The following is a 19,440-nucleotide window of genomic DNA, read 5'->3' on the forward strand; positions in this document are numbered from 1 at the left end:
ATCGTCTAAAGCCCGCTCTGATGATTTCATTGGTCTGAACAGTTTCTGTTCGGAGATAATTACTCCTCTATGAAGCGAGGCCAGACCGAACTGCCCGAGTCAGCCCGACCTAAAAATTTTGTGGGCGGGGCTAAGTTCGGCTGGCATCCGGGCTAAGTAATGCACATATAAGGGATTTGTCAACAATAGGCCCTACTACATTTTATTGACTAGAGTGGATTGAGAGAAATTTCTGTCATTGAACAGAACATGATGAGAGCTTTCTGATAATTTACATGAGTGGACCCAAGCAATTTCTAAACAAGAAACTCAGAGGTGCTTCTGTGAGGAGCAGGGTTTTATCAATGAAAGATGAACGGGCCTACTTTTTATATATATATATATATAAATAATATATATATATATATTTTTTTTTTTTACTTGGAACAAAAATTTACAAAAAATAACGATGTATAGTTTGAAAAACAGTCATGGTCACAATACAAGTGACTCCGTAGAAATGTCATTATGATAAGAAGAGACAAAATTAATTTCCCTATTTTACACTTAAATTATTATTATTCCTAATATGATGAAAACAGCTTTGTTAATGTTTCTTGTCCTTTCGCATTGCAAGTTACTAGTTACATGAAACATGTAAATGATAAAGGCCTGTTCGAAATGAGACAAAAGTGTGTTTGTCCGACTAACATTTCTGTCCTAAAACAGCTGCCAAATATTAGATAATTAATTTAGCTGTACTTACACACTATCATGAGTTATGACGTGTTATAAGCGGTCACCAGCATTGTAAATCCTGCGGGGTTTTTGTATATTTTCATTTAAAGAAAATATGTAGAAAAAGTGAATACTGTGAGGGTGTTTTTTACAAGTAATGTGAATACATTTTTAAAACTCTTAGTACAAAAACGGATCAAAATTGTCAACGGTCATTCTTTCAAAAGCTGATTTCATGCTTTCATTCTAGTTGTACATATTTTCATTTCATTCCATCTACATTATCATTGCTTCAAGACAAGATAATTGTGATATGTACCGGTATTGAGAACATCACCAAAAACGCAACAGAATGTTTTTCTTTCAATTTGGTACTTTTAACAATCAGTTCACTTGTTAGCAAACAATGCAATACATGTTTGAAATCACTCTTATAGCTGAAACAATTACTGTACAAAGGATACAGATGCCACATTACAAAATACACTTATATTACAGAAATTAATACATTTACATAAAATCCATATTTATAGTAGTATCTATTCAGTGTGTTAAAGTGTGATGAAGTATGACATCCACGAGGTTCTGTGCTAGAACAGTTTGCTGCCAATACATTTATTAAAATTAGGCAATGCACTGTGAACTAGCAACTATTTTTATTAACTAACAATAACAAAAGATGAAACAATGTATTGTTAGTTAATACACAGAAAAGGGTGTCACAATTGTACCTTTAGGGGTACAACAGCTTGTCAATGTGGCAGTACCCTAGACTAGAGTACAAAGATGACCTTAAGTTACTACTATGAATATTTTTTGGTGAAACATTTTTAAATATGTCTTTTAAGAACACTGCCCTTAAAAAACAGCCAATCAAATATTTTTTTAAATAAAATTATTTCACAAATTCCAACAAAATTTGATCATAACAGTAGACATATCTGACAAGAACAAAACTTTAAAAAAGCACAAAAGTTTATTTGAGAAATAAATTAGCATACATTAAACTGAATATTAACCCCAATCATGTATTTATGAATTTGTCCTTTTTTTGTACATATTCTGAATGTAAAAGCCTTTTCACCCAAATAACTCTTCACAGAAAAGCAGTGCAGCCCATTTGACAATGGGATCTACAGCATTTGCTATACCTTTTTTTGTATTTCCATTTATTTTTTAACCCCATTGCTAAACATCTTTAACTGTATTATAGCAGCAGTATAAATAGTCCCTCCTGTACATTTATCAATGCGTTGACATGTTTCCAGTGATTGGTCAATGAGAATATCAAGCTCTTTGATCATTGGTGTTTGTTCAGTCACTGCTGTCGTCGCCCACCACCATGTGGCTGTACTTCTTCTGCTGTTGTTCCTTAAGTGAATCCTTCACCTTTCCCCTCTTCAGACCCCCATCCCTGTGAAACACACAACACAACACACAAAGTCATAAACCTTTAAAGAGGATTTTTTACATGTTGCTGTTTGAGCATAAAAAGGGTCTGAAAAGTTAGAAAGCACTGTTTGTGAACTCCCTGAAACACCTCGATTGTAGTCTTGAGTTTACTTCCAGAAACAAACACGTCATAATATTCCTCGTTTAAATAATTCCCGCTTAAGGCATAAGCAAAATGAAGCTGTGAGGCCTGGTTGAGTTGTGATAGTAATGTGTCACAACACACCGATCCAGGCGACCAATCAGAGCACATTGTGCATTTAGGAAGAAGGGGCTTTATAAAGACAGGAACTAAGCAGAGCATTACCGATAGACTGGAACGACGGGTACTGCAAAAATGTAAAAAAAAAAAAAATGTTTAGACATTCGAGCATGAAAACCTATAGAGACGGAGCACATTTAAGACACGCTCGCCCACACACAATCCACCCATTGATTTTGTATTGGGAGTACAGCAAACAAGCCAAACAACACAGTCTTACATTTTTATAAGCTACCAAACCGTAAAAGCCAGCCTTTAAAGGGGGCAAAAATGGGATACAGACAATAAGATGTGAAGCATTTGCAGGAAGAATGGGTAAATTGTGGGATCCTGACACACAGTATGCCTACGTGTGCCTTTCAGGTTCACACAGGATGGTGAAATAATCCTGTGACATGGTTAAAAAAAAACATTTTATTTTTATTTTAGCATATCCCATCATCACCAATTATGTTCCCCTCCAGTGGGTGTAGTTCTTGGAGTAAATGTAAAAAAATGTTTGGGTTGACAGCTTATAAAAACATAGTTCTGTCAGGACCACTATCGTCAAAGATGATTGACAGTTACTATACAGTTTGGCTTGACAGTATGGTTCTGTTCTGGGCAAGAACTCAGCCTAGCATGGATCAGAGCAGGGAGAGCAGCACTAACCCCCCTTAGGGTAAACACAACAGAACCAACATGATGAATTGCAGATATTATTAATGTCAATATTTAAAAGTACAAAATAACTTTGGAATTTAGTCTGATTGAAAGGGAATAAGAATACCAAATTCTGATTGGACGAGAGGAGCTGAAGAAAATATAATTTACATACCAGGCCAAGTCCACTAAACCTCCTTGGTGTGCAATGGTTGATTTCACTCTGTTGGCAAACTGCACAGCATCCTCTTCTTCCTGTGCACACAGGAAATGAGTCAGTGAGGGTGTAATCAATCACATCAACATTGTTGCACAAAAATGCTGCAGCTCACTAGGTTTTGGAGCTGACGACAGCTACTTTACAGTTATCTGCTCGATCTCTCACCTTCTGTGTCATTGGAGGCAGATACCAAACGTTACACACGATCGCCCAGCTCGTCATCATCCGCAGCAAATAGCTCACCATGCTATATTTGCTGCTGTTCCAAAATGCATCTCCAAACTGAGGGTCATACTATATATAACACACACAGACATTGCATGAGGGTCACAGCAGGATCACACACACACACACACACTATAAAGATTATTGCAACATGGAACCAAAACACAGTACTCTGTTTGAATAAAAACTGTATACTACCAATTTATTTCATAATAAGTTATTTATTTTATTACATTTAATTATGTTTTAATTATTATTTTCTAGTACTGGACAATTGATTCATTGCATCCAAAATAAAAGTTTGTGTTTTTACGTTATGTGTGTGTGTACTGTGTATAATTATTATACATATATAAATACACACACACGTATGATATATTAAAGAAAATATATTATATAAATACAGTATATACATGCAAATATTTCTTACATATATCATGCATGTGTGTGTGTTTATATATCATATTAATTATACACAGTACACACACATATTATGTAAACAAACTTTTATTTTGGATGTGATTAAGCGTGATTAATAGATTGTTAACACTATTATTTGTATTAATTATGCTACAGGAAATATTTTATTTATAACAATAAACATCCAACAAAGTGACAATAAAACTTTAATTAAAATTAAAATGATACTAGAAAATATTAAAATAAAAGCTAATTCAAAATATTACTAAAAACTATAATATTTTAAACAACAGTAAATGACCCCATTACATTATAATCCACTTTATAATGGGTCATGTGCATAAAAGACAAGTACTGATATATTACCTTTATAGCCACGGGGTAAATAGTGCCTCCAATTTCAAAACTTCCCTTTTTAAACATCATTACTGATGTGTTATTAATGCAAGTTCCTGCGGGGGAAACCAGGTGCATTAAACAACTTTAGGCTTTAGAAACAATGTTGCATAGCACGACCTGAAATACGACTGAAACACGACCTCGGTGTGTTTCTCACCGTTATTACGCACTTACCCTCAGGGAAGATGAGTATTGGCAGCTTTGTTTTGTTATTTACGTGATCTCTTAACCTGTGAAGGATGAGAAAACAAGAAAGTTAAGACAATATGAGGAGGAGACAGGATAAGTATATCCTATCATGTGACAAGATTCATGGAAATATGCATGAAAAGTTGATAAATGGAAGAAATCATAGCATAGCGGATATAAGAAAGGATGTCAAGCCTTTTGAGTTATTAGAGCCAAACTCCTGTTTGGTTAAGGTGTAGAACCATATAGTTATATAGTTAGTCCAAATATTTTTGGAAAACTCTCAACAGGACTGTACTGACACGACTGTAAAATAGCTGCCTGGGACGCCTCCAATGTCCATAAACTGAAATGACTTGCTTTAAAAAGGCTTGATCTGGGCACAAAAGAAAACAGACTGACAACAAACCCCACTGAGATCGCTGAGGAGGTCATCTGTGCATGATATTCTACTGTGGCCAACATTAGACGCCACAGTACTATGCATGAAATTATATTTGTGTGTGTGCCTGTGATTCCCAATACTGTCCTCAATAAATGTCAGAACCCTGCGTGTTGTGTTTCTGTAGTGCTGTGAGGCACATAGCAGCTGACTCACAAAGACATGACCCAGCATGAAACAGGGAGGTGTTCTGTCTAAAACTATGTAGAGAAATATATGCATTTGTTTATGCAAATATGCAGCTTTACGGAAAGATGGAATGAAATAGACAGAAAGTTTGAAAATCATGAAAATGATTTGTTTCTAGTGCTTTGCACTTGATTAACAATAATAGAACATTGTTGTTGTTGTTTTACCTTTGTGTCACCAGGTGGCGGTCTCTCATCTCTGCTCTCTCAAACCAGATATGAGGGCAGGATCGCTCCATGGCGCGCTGGACAACTCCCATTAAACCACCATGAACCTGCCCTACCTGTTTAGAAAAAGAGAATCTGTTCACATTTCCCCTTTGAAGTGCAGAGAATGAATTCCTCTGTACTAAAGCAGCGGTTCTAAAATTATTTTTAGATGAATGACATTATGTTGAATGACATAAAACACATTGAAAAACAGATTATTTACCTGCATTCATATGATGAATGAGGAAAAAACTAAACTGGATAAACATTTTTTCTTGAAAATAAAATATAGAACATGTGAAGTATTCTAAAATGGCTTTTACAATTTCTCAAAAATAAATTAATAAACTATACTGAACTGAAATGCCCAAAGGCTTTCATGTCTCCAAACTCCAATGACTTTTATTTTTTTATATACAAGAATAGAGGTTGGTGAAAATGCGTAATGTACAGTCTGCTTAATGTGAAAAGCGGTGTCATATTCATACAAGTAGTAATATAGTCACTCGCATTTCACTCCATTCAAATACTAGCCTGGGTAAACCCAGCCCGATCTGCCAGCGATTTGATTTCACCCTGCAGCTCAGGCTGGAAACATGTACATACTTTTATCCTGCTTCTGTTACATATTTGAGGGCACCAATTACAAACCGTCTTATCCACCTGGCGTGCTATTGGCTGGTTTAACACAATGACTGATAGAGAAGTGATGGATCGTTGGTCTGATTGGTTGAAGGACTCTCCAATTGCATAGAGTCATTTGAACAATGCCCGTTAATCACGCCTCTTGTGCAGTAAAAAATACAGAGCAGACTCCCAGACCAATGTTCAATCTTAAAAGATAGAGCTTGGTCTGGTGATAGCCAGGCAATACCCCATACAGATATGTCTGCAGGCCTGAGCACTATATACAATAGAGATGATGATAGAGCATTCAAACCTGATTGGTTCTTGCGTTCATTGTAAAGGCGGACAAGAAAGTGAAACAAGATTTAACAGGCACTAAACTAAAGTGTTAATTCTATCTCACTCACCATGGCATAACAGCCGTCATTAGCCAGAATAACCACATCAATGGGCGAAGTGTGATTAGCTACACAAATGCCTCCTCTCTTAGGTCTGTTCTGTCTGGAAAAAAAATAATTAACATTACACAGACTCAATTTACACAATTTATACAGATGTTTCAACTAGGCCCTGGTGGTAGATGCTGCAACTACAACATTTTGGGCATAAAAAAAAGCAATTTTCTCCACTACAGCCATTCTTTACATTTATGCATTTAGCAGACACTTTTATCCAGAGCGACTTACATTGCATTCAAGGTACACTTAAAATTTTTGTTTCTGACAAAAATTCTAAAGTAGACATTGGACAAAATATAAAAAGGCAAGCAACATAACAACATTATAATATTATAGTCAGGGCTTGACATTAACTTTCTAAAGTTACTAGCCACTCAGCATTTTCACTGGCCACAATGCTGACTGATGCTACAGGGAAAAACTGCTGTATAGATTTTTTAGATTATCTCATAATCTGCTGTCACTTTAAGACCTAACGGACAGATCCATTACACTGTTGCACACTGTTTCTTTGTCAACTGTTTATGCTCACTTAAAACATAACTGACTTTAAGTGAATATTCGCCAAGACCAGAATTTTTACATTATTATTATTATATTATGGTGTGTATTTAAAGGGTTAGTTCACCCAAAAATGAAATTGATGTCATTAATGACTCACCCTAATGTCATTCCACACCCTTAAGACCTCCGTTCATCTTCAGTGAATCGATTAATGATTCGAATCGCCAATGTCACGTGATTTCAGCAGTTTGGATCACGTGTCAAACTGCTGAAATCACGTGACATTGGCGATCCGAATCATTAATCGATTCACTGAATCATGGCCGTTTGAATCTTTGAGGCTTGAAAACAAACGCAGAAGAGAAGACTGATGCTGAATAAAATCATAGTTTTTGTTATTTTTGGACCAAAATGTATTTTTGATGCTTCAAGAGATTCTAATTAACCCACTGATGTCACATATGGACTACTTTGATGATGTTTTTATTCCCTTTCTGGACATGGACAGTATAGTGTGCATAGACTGCATATGCTCTGGGACTAAAATATAAAATATCTTAAACTGTGTTCTGAAGATGAACGGCGGTCTTACGGGTGTGGAACGACATTAGGGTGAGTCATTAATGACATCAATTTCATTTTTGGGTGAACTAACCCTTTAACTGTTTAAGCAAAATAAGAAGCGAAAAATTATTTAGTAGCCTGATGTGGTCATACTCAATTCTAGTCAGAATATGAGTCTGATACTGCTCCATTGGGCTTTAATTATGGGGGCGTTTTTCAACCGACAAAGGAAAGACCTCAATTGGATAGACCTACATCCAATCAGAGCTACAGACTAGAGAGCTACAGATGCTAAAGACATCTTTCCCATCGACAAATGCCTTGATCACGGTCCTCTGTTCCTCTTTTAAAATGAATGCGCTGTCGAGATCTTCTATAACAGACACAATGGCGGAATCTACATCTCAGTTCTTCAACAAGCCATCATTGCTGTAAACTAATTCAACCCAAACGCTCTTTGATGACGTGGCTGAAACGTTTCTGGTGATAATCTGTCAATCATTGCCCTGACAATATGATTGGTCCGAGTTTCTGTTCAGGCATAACTTCACTATGGATCGAGTCCAGACCGAACTTTCCCAACCTAAAAATGTTGTGGGCGGGGCTAAGTTCAACTGGAATTCAGGCTATCAATTTAGTACTGAGGTGGAATCAATATTTTTGACAATAGTTTATCATTTCAGATGCCTTTAAAAAAAAACTACAATTGAAAAATGTAAGATTCAACCCGGCAATTGGCTAGTAGGAGTGATTGCGATTGATACACGCCACTAATGAAATCCACCCAAATTTGGCGGACTGGCGGTATCAATGTCAAGCTTTGATTATAGTAGATGCTATCTGCAAAGAGTTCAAAGACAGTGATCAGCCACATAACATTTACAGCTTAGTTCGCCTTTGGATTTTGGCTTGCTTAGTTAGAGACACTAAATATTCAACAATATTACTGATCTGCCTGCATTGACACTGTATTGTAAAAAGCGCTATATAAATAAAGGTTACTTGACTTGACTCAGGTGATTGGCTAAAAAAATGTATCTGGAAATCCACATAGAGCAAAGATGGCAGGATCTAGTTTGGGTACATCTGCTGTGATGTGGAGCTTTTTAAAGGGTTGGGGGGACGCTATTTGGCAGACCATCACAGAACATTCAGGGCGTTCTCGGAATGTTAAGGGGACAAAATTTGATTTGGAAATTTGATATTCCCAGTATGTTCTCAGAATGTCCTCTTTGGTGTCAAGGACATCACCTAGTAATGTTTCTAGAACACGAGATGGTCATGATGTGGAGATTTTAAAGGGTTTGGGGACGTTATTTGGCAGACCTTCTCGGAACATTCAAGGATGTTTTTGGAGTGTTTAGGGGAATATATTTTATTTGAAAATGTGATGTTCCCAGAACATTCTCATAAAGTCCCCATTGGTATCAAGGGGCTTTGCCTCTGAAACAGTCACATGCATTTTTTTAAGGCTTGGTGAATTTTATTTGGCGGACCTTTAGGGAACATTCAGGAAGTTCTGGGAATGTTTAGGGGACCATTAATAAAGGACGTTCCCTCTAGATCACTACACTACATTCCTAAGATGTTAGCAGGACCTTTAGGGGACCAACCAAGAATGTTATTTTTTGGTCCTTTTTAGGTCCTTCCATTACGTTTACTGAATGTTTTTAGAACATTTGTGTGAATCAGTGTAAACTGGGCTGCTTTGCAATTGCAAATGAGGGTCAGTAAAGTGCAGGATTTGCAAAAAAAGTTGTTTCTCAAAGATGGATCAATACGAACTCTTTAAGATCCATTGCCACGGCATATCAATCTTCTATTGGTCAGACCGCTTCAAGTAATATGAATTTGCAGGTCAGAGATCACCAAACTTGAACTTTGGAACACATACAAAACTCTTTCGCATGAGCTTGCGTTTCCTGTCTGCAGTTTTCGCATGCGTGTGAATGGAAGTCATTGGAACGAAAAGTGCAGTGTGACCGCCCCTTAAGAAGGCAGCTGACTAGTGTAGTGGACAGCACATTCCAGGGCCCAGTTTATGGCACATAACAGTGGACAAAGGTTTGCTACATTTTGATTGGACCTTGTTGGACTAGCACAAACAAAATGTCCAACGCCATCAGATAAAGATGCTTGAACAACAACCAGACAACTCTTTGAGGGCAAGAAGAAGACCTCTGGTTTCAAGCCTAGGAAGGACAGGAGAAAGAAAGACAAAAATAATCCATCCAAATCCATTCACAACTAGGTTTGGAAACCTTAACTGATGTAAACTACACACATCCATTTCATACTTATTCAGAGAAATAAGTATTCTCAGTGACAGCTATTTGTAATGCAACATCTTTTTGTTACTGGAGAAATGGAGACTTGAACTCACTTGTTGTGGTAGTGAATCGTAGCTGAGAGGCCTCTTGCACAGATCCTGTAGCACATCAAGTGGACTAGTTCACTCAACCAACCCTTCACTCTGAAACAAAGGATTGCAATGAATATAGTTAGGATTAAATAATACTTTAATGGACACATACAGAAAAAAAAGATAAATGTGGATGTTTTATTATGAGATGCCCATTGATTAAAAAATGCACTTTAAACATTTGAACATTCTGCATAGACAGTTATCATTTACATTAGTTATCATTAACATTAATCATTATGGAAATAAAGACATTTATGTAAATGATGGAAATAAACACATTGATCATTGATATCAATGCAGATTTGATAAAGCACTTCTTAGCTATCGGATCTTTGGGGGTCTCAACTGTTTACCCATAATCACTTGCGACACATCAAATGTTTTGGGAGAGAATTTGATTTGATCTGTTCATCAAGCCCACTGAGACTATAGCATTATAAAAATGTGCTTGGCTTTAAACATTTTTTTAAAAATGATCCCACGTTATGATGTATTTAATTGCAAATGATGCTGGTGAAAATAATAAAGCCTTAAAAAAACTGCAATAATACCTTATGATTTTCTCAGCATCCAAGAGGTGTAGATGCCTCAGGTTGAGTTCAGTAATTAAAATGTTTTACTTGTTTTTGGCTAAGAGGTCTAGCATATTTAGACATTTGATCCTAAGTTGTGTGGTTAGGAAGCCTAGTGGAGACCAGCACACCATTCTCTCATGCTGGAGACACCAGTGTCTAAAACATAATACAGACTGGCGGTCCTTAGGCTTTTCAGCATGAAGTGATATCAAATTTATGTAGTCATGAATAATTCACACGTTTGTAAGGCTGAGAACATAACCAAAGCATTACCTGAAATTTGGGAGGTAACCCACCAACGTTGTGCCAATTACCAACCAGCTCAGTCCTATAGCTGCCAGTGTAACCCTGAGACAATAAAAGAAGGGCCTCTGCATGAAAGAGATCATATACTATATATACACTATTAAACATTATTTTACATCATTGAATCAGATCAAACTGAATTTAAATCAAATAATGACTTTCAACAAAGCACTAAATATATATACAAACCATTTAAAAGATTGGAGTCTTAAAGATTTTTTATTGTTTTTGAAAGAAGCAACATCTGCTCACCAAGGCTGAATTTATTTGATACAGTACAAAATACAGCAAAAACAGTACTACTGTGAAATATTACTACAATTCAAAAGAACTGTGAATGTTAAAGGGATAATTCACCCAAAAATTTAAATTCTGTATTGAATTACACACCCTCATTTTGCTTCAAAAAGAGATCGTAAAACTAATCCATATGAATTGAGCAGCTTATTCCACATTTTCTGAAGAGCTTCAGCGAGAACCAATGAGGTTCATTCTCGTGTTACGCAGCACGTTTGAGCTTCAGCGAGAACCAATGAGGTTCATTCTCGTGTTACGCAGCACGTTTGAGCTTCAGCGAGAACCAATGAGGTTCATTCTTGTGTTACGCAGCATGTTTGAGCTTCAGCGAGAACCAATGAGGTTCATTCTTGTGTTACGCAGCACTTTTGAGCTTCAGCGAGAACCAATGAGGTTCATTCTTGTGTTACGCAGCATGTTTGAGCTTCAGCGAGAACCAATGAGGTTCATTCTTGTGTTACGCAGCATGTTTGAGCTTCAGCGAGAACTCCTGACTCAAGCAGAGTCAGTTGAGCTTGTTTATGTTCGCTGATCAATGTTTATATGTGAATAAAAGACTTCAATTCAAGAATTCAATCTGTTCATCATATAAAGCGATTGAGTCTCTTTTGAACATTTTGTTTTAGCCACTTAATTTATATGGATCCATTTTACGAAAGTGGTAATTGCATAGCTGTCAATGGAGGGACAGAAAGCTCTCAGATGTCATCAAAAATATCTTCATATGTGTTCCAAAGATGATCAAAAGTCTTACGGGTTTGAAAACACATGAGGGTGAGTAAATGATGACAATTTTCATTTTTGGGTGAACTATCCCTTTAAATTCTTTTTAAAAAATCTTACTGAACCCAAACATTTGAACATTACTGTACTAGGTATTAAGTATTACTGAATTGGTACATTACCGTAACGGAAGCAATATGCAGTATCTCACAACCACGCCAACCCCCCACAGTACAGTGAGCCTGAGAGAGATGTACTGGAAGTTGTTGTTGGTTCGGGTGAGGAGGTTCCAGGACACCAGCTCCTCTGAGGTGAATCTCTGCGTGACATCATCTTCCACTATGCTCTCAATGCCTTTCCTGGTGAAGTACAGAATGTCGCTCAGAGTGAAGTCTCCGCGCTCGGCCGACTTCGGCCTGTTCTGTCTCAACTCCTCAATCTCCTGCTCCAAAGACGAATTATCCCGCTGAATTAAACCTGAGTCACACAGACAAAAGTCCTGGTTAACTTTATAATTAAATGCTCAGCAAGGACAGTATTTATTTGGTCAATAAAAAAACTGTGAAATATTGTAATATACAGAAATAATTACTACATTTTAATACTTTTTAATGTGTAATTTATTCCTGTCATGCAAAGTTTAATTTTTTTTTCCTTCAGTGCCAGATGATCCTTCAGAAATCATTCCAATATGCTGATTTGGTGAACAAGAAATATTTTTACTATCATTTAGCATTGATGATGATTCGAAAGAACAGCAATTATTTGAAATAGAACTCATTTGTAACATTATAAATGTCTTTACTGTTTGTATCCATTCATCAAAAGAATAATGTGAACATCTATTTTTTTATATTCTAGGGAAGAAATAAAGTCACACGTGTTTGTAGCAAATTGGATGAGTAAATGACGACGTTTCCCTTTGATATAAGCACAGTGAACACACTAAAAATGCACTCAAAAAAGAAGTCACTTTATAATCAGTAACGCTATCATCAGCTAAGATGTTGATCAATCAGTGAGGTATTGATAAAGAGTTTGTATAAATCTAATGGAAGGTGTAGCTGATAAAGACAGACTGAAGTCCATTATGAACGTGTGAGAGAACAAGAGCGACTGTAATCATTGTGTAACACGTGATTGCCTGTGCAGACAGATAAGCTGAGAGCCCAAGAGATCTCAGAGCTCTGCTTGCATCATGCAGCTAAACTAAAAGGCAAAATAGATGTCTTCTTTTACATGAACATGAGGAATGATATAGAAAGGACAGAAGCTCTTTTTTTTTCAATGAAATACTCAATAATTCAAACCAGTGACAAACATTATTCAGTTATTTTGCTTCAATGATCATTGTGAGTGACTTCCTAAATTTCAGCTTGTTCCTTATACAAAGCTGTTGTCATATACTTCATTTGAATTGGAATATAGTGCATGATTCATATGGACCACTTTTATGATGCTTTTACAGTATTATGTTTTGTATGGTTTATTTTGAAGCTGGGCAGTGACTGTCATTGTGTTCTATTGGTTAACATTTTTTGAAACAATGTAAAACATTGATTCTGCAAGGATGCATTCAATTGGTCAAAAGTGGCAAAGAAGGCATTTTTAAAATTACAAATAATTTCTATTTCAAATCAATTCTGAACATTTTTGTACAATTCTTTTGAACATTCTATTCATAAAAGTATCCTGAAAATAATTTATCACAGGTTCCATAAGAATATTAAGCAGCATGACTGTCTTCAACATTGACAATAATCAGAAATGTTTCTTGAGCAGCAAATCCTCATATTAGAATGATTTCTGAAGGATCATGTGACTGAAGACTGGAGTAATGATGCTGAAAATTCAGTTGTTATCGGCTAAATAAATAAAATGTTAAAATATACTAAAATAGAAAACAGTTATTTTAAATTGTAAGAATATTTTACAATATTTCATAAACATTAAAAAAGACCCCAAACAGTAGTGTACATGCTTTTTTGGAAAACAATTAAATTTGCTTAACCTATTTTACCTGGTTATAAAATACCTGGATTTAGATGTGTTTGTGACTGTACAGGGCTTTTCAAGCTTGAAATAGTTAACCCTGGGTCATTCTAAACCCCAGGTAAAGCGAACTTATATTATTATAGTGTTTCCTACAGCAGTACTAGTTCTACAGTATTTACTCTGCTCTAATATATATATATATTATTTCAGGATTTACCCTTCCTGAAACCCTCCTATGGCCAACTTTGGACATATCCAATCCATCTAACCTACATGTCTTGACTTTGTGAAAACAAAACAAAAAACATCGAAGCACCTGAAGGAAACACACCCGGGGTTAAAAGTGGTGTTTAGAGAGTGATAACCCTGGGTTAAGCACAGTGTGAAATGCCCTTATGTGTGTAAACTCACCATTCGATGCAGAATGTTTCAGTATTTCCTCTGCTCTACTCGCTCTTTGTATTCTGTGTGTTGCCCACTGTAAAAACACAGAGTAAAGCTTAATATACATATTGTATGATTCAATTTGCTTCTGACACTAGGCTTTGCATAATGAATCACATTGAAGACCAAAGGGCACTTATCATTGTGATGATACAGCACATTTCAGTTTAAGAAATTTATCTGATTAAGCCACAGTGTTCATTGGTCAACAAAATTGTTTCATTTCCCCATTTGGTGGGTGTGTGCAATAGTGTAGTGCACTGGCAGATCCTAGAGTGGGTCATGCCGTACATCTTAAAGTTTGTCTCAACATTTGTGATGAAATAATATATATGCGGTTTTTAAAAGCTCATATCAACAGAGAGACTTTTATAAAGAAATTTACAACAGCAGAACTATTTTTAATGCAGGACTACCATTTAAAAAGCTAAATTATATACAGAGTGATTAAAAATGGTTACAAACACAAAGTCAACATGAACTGAATGGCTTCACAACCCCTTTACTCCTCTACTATAGAAACCAAATGTAGGGCATGACTTGATTTTATCTTTTGAAAGTCACCTCATGGGTGGAGGAAGTTACAACATTTTGATTAAGGATTACATGGATTTTTTTTTCTTTGGAATAATATGTGTAATCAGTTGTTCACATTAAGATGTTGTGTGTTAAGGAAGTAAACAAGGACAGTTTTACTGTTAGTAATTATAGTACTTCAAATCCAGTTACTCATCAAGGCACCATCTCCCAAAAATGAAATAAAAGCCTAAATTCAATCTGTACATCATATTAAGTGAACGTGTCTCTTAAGAACATTTTGGACTAAACCGCTGAATTTATTCATATGGATTCATATGGATTAGATCTCTTTATGGACGTTTTGAAGCGTCAAAGTCGTAGTTGTGTAGCTGTCAAAGGAGTGACAGAAAGCGCTCAGATTTCATCAAAAAGATCTTCATTTGTGTTCTGAAGATTCATGAAAGTCTTGCAGATTTGGAACGACATTAAGTTGAGTAATTAATGACAGAATTTTCATTTTTGGGTGAACTATCCCTATCAAAAAAAATTTTTTTTAATAGTTAACAATAGCAACACCAGTCTTACACACCTCTAAGGATTTGATAAGGAGCTTCATGTAGGTCTCTGTGATTCCCAGAGAGATGCCAAACATGGCAGGCAGCATGATCAGGACCACCACACAGGTGAACCAGATCCTCAGCACAGGGAACACCGCAGCCCAAAAGCCCTCCATAACCACAGTACTACACCACTTTCACTGTACACTACAACATTGGGGTGAAATGAAATGCATTTAGGAAACTGTTGATACATAACAGTAATGTTTTTTTAAACTAAGCATAGACATTTATGATAATAGTACAACTTGACTGGAACAGACTTTTGATGATGTGATACAGTCTTGAAAGTCTTAAAAAAACTGCATTTCACTTTTAAGCGTCTATTAGTCAATGCAACAGAGTTTAAGACATAAAGCAATATAACACAAACAAAGCAGTTAAGTTAGCTATTGTTTTCTCAGTAAATTAAGCTCAAACTCACCTGGTTTGATGAAATGAGAGCAGCTCTACAGTACAGGAAGCAGAGAATGCCCCTCGCTGTCATACTCCTCTGACCCTTAACATGATAGCGACTGTAACCTGAGGTGTTTAAAAGTCCGTTTAAGGAACTTCTGCAGTCTTTACACAGAGTGATTGGGAAATAGCAGCGCTTGAAGACGTCCTGGACCTGTAAAATGTAGAACAAAGTTCAAGAGCAACCATAGAAAACTGCGCCATCGTGAGGAAATGATGTGTAGTGCATGTATGCGCAGATGTGGGTTAAAAATAAAGGTAGTAAATAAAGATATGACCTTTTCTCAATGGTTCTCAAACCTGTCCTGGAGTACCACCACCAGCCCTGCACATTTTGTATGTCTCCCTCATCTAACACACCTGATTCAGCTCATGAGCTCATTAGTAGAGACTGCAAGACCTGAAATGGGTATGTCAGAAATAGGGAGACATACAAAATGTGCAGGGCTGGTGGTACTCCAGGACAGGTTTGAGAACCACTACTCTGTATCAACAGTTAGAATATATTAGGGGAGAATGGGGTAAGATGAGCCATTTGTACTTATGTGGTCCTCAAGATAAAGAAAGTATCTACAGTAATTTCAGGATGTTTGCTATCATTTTAAATGATCAGAATACATCTATGTCAAAGGGTTCTTAAAATATGGTTTTTAAAAAATGTGTTTATGTGGCTCAATTTACCCCAGGTTAAGGGTAAGTTGATCCAAGTCAGTGGGTAAAGTTGCACAATCTTTGGTGTAAACGGACCATCTAACTTCATTTGAATCAAACTCATTTGAAATTGTAAAGATAATTTACCTTTTTTAAAACACCTTCAAATTTATTACCAAATTTTTTGAAATTTAAATATTTTTAATTGTTTGCCTCTCTGAAACAATAGGTTGAACACCAAAGTAACCTTCTAAAAAACAAAGTTTGAGTAAAATTAAATAAAAGTTAAAGTAAGTGTATGTAAGATTGTGGCCAAAAGTCGTACTGCAATGACTTTCAAATGACTGTAGAGCGGTGTATCCCGGCCCTCTCCCCCTCCCCCTGACTCGAGGTTGCCAGATTGGCTGCAGGACCAGCAGGAACGTTTGTAGCTGCGGCTGTGGTAACTAGAGCAGATCTGGCAACCCAGATGCCCAAACACTACTGACTTCGTGATTGGTCGATAGGTGGAGGGCGGAGCTTCAGGCCACAACACAACATGTCAACATCAACATCAGTTGAGGGCTGCAACAACAACTTTTAAATGACAATATCCTGGCCGGACTACTGTTGTCAGTGAGTATTTAAAATTAACATGATTTCTTAATGTTGAGTGACATATCAGGGCCATTTTATGATTAATGGAAATACATTTCTTACATACAGTTCCTTTAAATAAAATAAAAAAATGAATTAGAATAAATGAATAAATGTAACTAACCCCGCCATGCGAGGTAAACATTGAATAAACATTACATAAACAAACTAATAAACATTAAAACTAAAAAACATTTTAGTCAAAAGGTTCTTGGCATGCTTGTTTTTCTGCAATGTCAAATATGTTAGGTCAATAGGGGTGAAAGATATATTAATATAATTCATATAATTAAATAATTAATATTAATATTAATAACATTTTCTGGGTCTTATCAGAGAAGGATTTGCTGAACTTGTATATTGTTCCTATCAAATAAACTAGATTTTCTTATCAAACTGAACCAGTTGTGTAGCATTACATCGAAATTTTACCAGTTTGTACTTCAGAGAATTAACTCACTAAAGTCCCTTATGACGGGGTAAGGTAAAACCCTGGCTCAATTTACCTCAATACCCCACAGCATTTAGCTCACTTTGCTGCCATTTTGGATAAAACTACATAGCTAGCTTACCAATTCAGGCTAATATTTAGCTAAATGATTTGTATGGTTTTATACATTGCTAAATAACCAATATGGATCATAAATAATTTAGACCCGGACAAATTTGTTTAATGTAACACCCATTACATCTGTTATGCTAAAACTTTACTTTGACAAGCCAAAAACAGCTTTTAAAATAAACGGGAGCCTTCCACTCCTCCCATGTGCTTCTCATTTTCACTGGCAGAAATGATTGGTGGTTCCAAAATATATATTGTCACATGACAATAAAAGTGTACAGTTACCAAGATAAAGGGGATGGGTCTACCCACTGCCTCATCTTGCCACTCTACCCTAATATATGTTTTAACACATACTATAATATGTGCATTTACATTCATTCACACTTTTTAATCAACTTAGAATAGAGGAATATAAGCCATTTGTCACAGAATAATATTTGTAGTCTACAATATTAAATAATAATAATTATTATTATTAATTAATTAATAATAATAGAAGCAGTAATAACAAATCTATGGTTTTCATTTTTAAGTATCCCAAAACTTTCTATGTTTATATAATATGTTTAAAATATTAATACAATAATTATTTTTAACTGACACTTTTTAAGACACTGTTGTCACTGCTTGAAATTGAATTTACTGGTTGGTTAAATGATTGAATGAATGAAAGAATTCAGTGAATTCCTCTGTTTTCTACACAGCATTGCATTCACTAATAAAAAATGAAGAATATAAATAATAATTTGTAGGAAATTAAAGGTTAGCCCATAAAATTAAAAGATCTAAGTGCTCTTGATGGGAAATAAAATCTGCTTGCAACAATATAGAGCCATTAATGTTGGGGTGTGAGAGCATGTGTGATCCATATGGATATGAAATCTTCTCTAAAATTAGGCAGTCTTTAATTAAATAACCATATCAAGATGAGACAAAGGAACAAGCTCAAAATAGTTTTCTTCCCCTGTAAAAGAATGTGTTTAAATCAGGAGAAAGGGGATTTGCCTTTGGGTATTTGTTCAATTTAAGTCAAATTATTACTGAAGTGTACCAAATGTACTCATTTAAATTTACCACATGACTTATCATGTAGCTCAAAATAGCACAGTAATGCTAGAAGTTTTAAAACTCTTGCGCTTCACTCTGGAATACTTCATTCTGTTTGGTCAAAAGCCCCATCCAGAGGTGAGATATTCCATAATATTCGCTGTCGTCCGTGGTAACGCGGTGATACCGCTCTTCCCGGTACATGAAACAATGCACTCTCAAAAAAGTATTTCAGTTACATTTACTGAATACAAATGATTACACTACTGTATTTGTAATGATTTTTACACTGTAAATGTTTTTTTTATGTAAACATGCGGACGCACCTCGCATCTCACGTATGAAAATGGCGTTCTGCAGTAAGCATAGGCTAAAAAAGATTCTTCCCTTCATAAGCTCCTTGTGTTTGTCAGTCTGTGTCGTATCCTCGTCTTGTCTACGTCTCCCGGGCCCCTGTGTTGGTATGTCTTCATGTATTTTCTAGTTTATGGTTTTCCCCCTTGTGGGTTTTGTTTTGTGTTTATGTTTATGTTTTATTTTGTTGTAAATAAATTATCAATTCTGCACAATTATCATTTCCTTTGTGTGTTCCTGACTGTGACAAAAAACAATGAATTTTTCAGCCTGGACAAAGCTCATACAGTAACGCATACATAATCCTCAAT

The 19,440-nt window shown here is 35.9% G+C and overlaps 1 protein-coding gene across 1 annotated transcript; it reads right to left on the reverse strand.

Moving 5' to 3' along the window:
* Nucleotides 1–1,362: 1,362 nt before the first annotated feature.
* agpat9l (1-acylglycerol-3-phosphate O-acyltransferase 9, like) lies at nt 1,363–16,052 on the reverse strand. Its single transcript, XM_067439573.1, has 13 exons — nt 15,845–16,052; nt 15,393–15,567; nt 14,252–14,318; nt 12,028–12,322; nt 10,793–10,867; nt 9,903–9,992; nt 6,401–6,494; nt 5,325–5,440; nt 4,512–4,567; nt 4,305–4,390; nt 3,459–3,587; nt 3,249–3,328; nt 1,363–2,131 (listed from the first exon to the last, which is right to left on the reverse strand). Exons 2-13 carry the CDS (start codon nt 15,534–15,536, stop codon nt 2,032–2,034), a joined length of 1,332 nt encoding a protein of 443 aa, XP_067295674.1. The 5' UTR covers nt 15,537–15,567; nt 15,845–16,052; the 3' UTR covers nt 1,363–2,031.
* Nucleotides 16,053–19,440: the final 3,388 nt, after the last annotated feature.

Source organism: Pseudorasbora parva, chromosome 3, assembly GCF_024679245.1.
Source record: "Pseudorasbora parva isolate DD20220531a chromosome 3, ASM2467924v1, whole genome shotgun sequence".
NCBI lineage: Eukaryota > Metazoa > Chordata > Actinopteri > Cypriniformes > Gobionidae > Pseudorasbora > Pseudorasbora parva.

What these genes read in the sequence shown, in the direction of transcription:
- agpat9l (XM_067439573.1), bottom strand. Translation starts at nt 15,536, where the DNA reads ATGGAGGGCTTTTGGGCTGCGGTGTTCCCTGTGCTGAGGATCTGGTTC. An exon ending in GAAACATTCTGCATCGAATG is followed by an intron (nt 12,323 to 14,251) that starts GTGAGTTTACAC and finishes TGTGTGACTCAG; the next exon opens with GTTTAATTCAGCGGGATAAT. An exon ending in GGTTTAGTGGACTTGGCCTG is followed by an intron (nt 2,132 to 3,248) that starts GTATGTAAATTA and finishes TGTGTTTCACAG; the next exon opens with GGATGGGGGTCTGAAGAGGG.